This window comes from Orycteropus afer, unplaced genomic scaffold (genome assembly GCF_000298275.1).
Source record: "Orycteropus afer afer isolate SDZICR_OR568_19922 unplaced genomic scaffold, OryAfe1.0 scaffold00594, whole genome shotgun sequence".
In the NCBI taxonomy this organism is placed as follows: Eukaryota; Metazoa; Chordata; class Mammalia; order Tubulidentata; family Orycteropodidae; genus Orycteropus; species Orycteropus afer.
This window is the reverse complement of record NW_006922181.1, coordinates 865,430-869,006: the sequence shown is the minus strand read 5'-3', so window position 1 is coordinate 869,006 and position 3,577 is coordinate 865,430. Positions and strand designations below refer to the sequence as shown.

Below are 3,577 nucleotides of genomic sequence, written 5' to 3'. Positions count from 1 at the left end.
ACCTTCTGACCTTTAAGGCTATGTTCTTTGAGCCTATTCCCTTCCCTTATCTCCCTTCTTTTTACCTTCTTATTCTCAAATCTAAAGAATCCTACTTGATATGAGGATAAGGCTTAAATTCAGCTAACATCCAAGCATGGATTATAAGTCAAAGCACTATTCATTTGACCTCATCTGGACTACAAAACTGCCCTGGCCCAGACAACTTTCAGATTATACAGTTCTGAGGTGAAATATTTTGGGCAGGGGGAAGGGTGAAATGAAAACCAAGAAGAGCATTATGAGAACAGTTCATAGACATTTATTGTTTATACTCCACGTGGTCTGCTCACTGCAGAGCCCATAAAACAGGGTGGCTGCAGGTATATGCTCCAAGACACCTAGGCACTGGTACAGTTTTTGCTCAGAATTTTATATTTTTCAAACCAAGGTATGACAAACACTGAAAAGGAGCACTTGATTTGCTAAAAAACAAAAACAAAAATCAATATTTAAAAGAGACTAAGGTGCATTTAAAATTGAAAGAGGGGGTAAGACAATGAAATGACACCAAACTCTCACTATCCTCCAATTCAGATCTAGTTTGATTTTATTTTGATTTAAGTTACCTGATAGTCAAATTTATGATAGCACCCCACAAAGTATCTTTCTGTTTGTTGTCATATTTGCAGAGTAGAAATAAAATATCTTCCCAGCTCCATTCACCATGGAAACTACTGATTATTTTCTCCCTATTCATCTTTACTCATGTATTCTTCACTTCACACTTTTCCTTTCATTGTCTCTACTGGATCCATCCATCCATGCATGCATCCATGCATGCATCCATGCATCCATCCATTCACCCATCCATCCATCCAGTCAAAAATCCATCCATTCATCCATCCAATTATCATTCATCTATCTAGCCTTCCAAAATTCCATCCATCCATCCACCCACCCATCTTTCCTTTCTTTCTTCCATCCATCCATTACATTCTCTATCTTCTTTCCCTATTCTCTCCCAATATTTACTTTTTTCCCCTCATGCCTCTTCTCCCATTATAAAAAGAAAACAACACTTTAAATATATTTCACATATTATCCATTAACAATTCTTAGTGTTATCTCTAAAGGACTCTGACATGTTTACCTCTCAGATTTTTGTTTTCCTACTCTTCATTTGAAACCCCTGGGTGGGGAAATGGGAGGCTTAAGTATTTACATTTCTCTTATGATAAGAAACAATACTAACTTCAGCAATTCAATCTCTTAAGTCAATACGTTCTTTTAATTTTACTTTCCTGTAAACTTTATTATTATTATTTTCAGAGATGTCACGGAGAACCAAAAAGGTCTACTCTGTCAGATTTTAAGGAATCATTCTTGTAGAGAGTAAGGAGGGAGCTTGTGGATGGACAAGGCTTTGTGTTGGAAACACTCAGGCCATTAGCACTGGGGTGACCACATATATAAATGAAACGAGAACACATTGTAAGCAAAAGCAAAAGTGATCAATGATTGCACTAAAATACTGGGCATAAATCAGTGCTATTCCAGGCAAGACACACATCATCCTAGTTTGAATTCATTTGGGTAAAGTAAAGTGATATGCAGGGCTGCTAGGATGTTAGACTTCCAAAAGTCCCCTGTGCATGTGGTATCTGCCCTGACTGTGCATGCTGCAAGGGTACTGGTGGGGGCCAGATCTGGCAAGCCCCCTTTCAAGTGAATACTTGGATGGAAATGAAGTAGGTAGGTGACTAAGGTGCATTAGGGAGGGATTCCTCAGCAGATCATACACAAGAGGGTTTGCCTCCCCAGTGCCACCAGCAGCTGGATGATTTCTGAACTAATTTTCTTATCTCCTCATCCTCCTCCAAACACTGGTAGGTGAAAGGAGCAGAGGACAGGAGTCCAGGGCTGTCTGTCTAAGCCAGTCTGATGTTCAGATATGCAGCTGGGCACACCAAGTCAGTCACATTGGTTGTCCTTCTGCAACTCTGCCACCTCAACTCTTCCCTCCAATTTTTCCTCCCCACAATCCTTCAGTAATGAAGCAGCAATATCTGCCAGGCATGGCTTCAGTCAGTTTCATGTTTATCTTCATTTTCCCTCCTCATAAAAGGAGTTGTGTACAACTATCCACACATTTCTTTCAAGCAAGGTTGAGTAAAACTTCCAACTAGTGCTACCTTACTTCATCCTAGAAGTACAGAAACATCCACTGAAAAATGAACTGTTTCTAAGTTGATGTGCTTCCCCCCACTACCTTGTAAAGCTCTCCATCCTGAAATCCACAGTTCATGGTCTCTGATTTTTGACACGTGGTCCGTCGCATCTCAACGTTAATGTGATACTCCATGTGGTCAGTAATCTGTGGGAAGCAAGGATAAGGAGATATCCCTTTTCCCGTCTCATAGCTCTTGATAATGGGGTCTTTTATGTGCCACACCAGGGCAGTAGACCCAGCCCAGGATTAATAGTGGGCTTCTCTCTCCCCTTCCTATTGGACTCCCCTGCCTCCTTTTGTCATTTGAGAAAAATTTGCCAGAAACCATCTCTTTCTCCATGGACAAAACTACCTCTTGGACAACACAAGTGAAAATTGCTTTGGGCAGGGTTTGATAAATGTCGGGTAGTAAATATTTTAGGGTTTGCAGACCAGAAAGTCACTGTCACAACTGATGTACCACACTGGTACATTGGTAGAACATCTCAACATCAGCCAGGACAGGCAATTATAGCTCTAACTCTGCTGTTGTAGTGTGAAAGCAGTCAGAGACAGTGTACACAAATGTATGTGCAGGGTTCCCATGACACTATTAAAAAAAAAAAAAAAAGGCAGTAGGCAGATTTGGCCTTTGGGCCTGAATATCATTTTAGTGACCTCATCTACTCTAGTGAATTTGTTTTTCTTAAAATGTCTACTTCAACCTAAGTAAGTTTGAACATCCCTTGAGTGGGATGCTCCCAGCACTTGCAGCCCTATTGGAGCAAGGCAGTGAGGAGTGGGCTTGTACATACCCTCTTCTGGATGCTGAGGACACGAATTACCCGGAAGTTGTACAGGTCTTCACTCTCCTGGTTGTACTTGCTGATCAGGAACTGCATTGTGTCCTCCACGTAAGGTTCTGTTACAGACACTTCTTGGACTGTCATAAAAGTTTTTTTCCTTGCTTGGTTGGTTAAGGAAATCAGGGCCACCAATGTGGCAAGCAGGAGCTGAAGGGCATTCCGGCCTCCAGCCATGGACTCTCCCAGGGATCAGTCCTCCCTGTATGGTGCATGTACAGCTCTTCTCACTTCCTTCTCCCTTTTTATCTGCAGCTGCCTGCCAGTGGAAGAGAACAGGGGGAAACTTGTTAATGATTGACAATCACAAATTCATTTCTTCTCTTTTGGGGGTGGCTTCCTCCACTACACACTCCATTCTGCTGCCCCAGCATTGTCTTGGTGTCTCTGTCCACTGAGCTCACCTCACCTAGCCTGTGGGCGTTCTTGAAGGACAGGAAGGAAGGCGGACAAGGGGATGTCTGAGCTCAGGGAACTGGAACATGAACTGGTGACCTTGGCTCTTGACTGGCTGTGGCAGTGG

At 42.4% G+C, this 3,577-nt stretch overlaps 1 protein-coding gene across 1 annotated transcript; it reads right to left on the bottom strand.

The window, feature by feature from the left end:
* Positions 1-380: 380 nt before the first annotated feature.
* CST11 (cystatin 11) lies at positions 381-3,231 on the bottom strand. Its single transcript, XM_007956259.1, has 3 exons — positions 3,007-3,231; positions 2,252-2,356; positions 381-464 (listed from the first exon to the last, which is right to left on the bottom strand). The coding sequence occupies exons 1-3, from the start codon at positions 3,229-3,231 to the stop codon at positions 381-383; spliced, it is 414 nt and encodes a 137-aa protein (XP_007954450.1).
* Between the last annotated feature and the right edge of the window lie 346 nt (positions 3,232-3,577).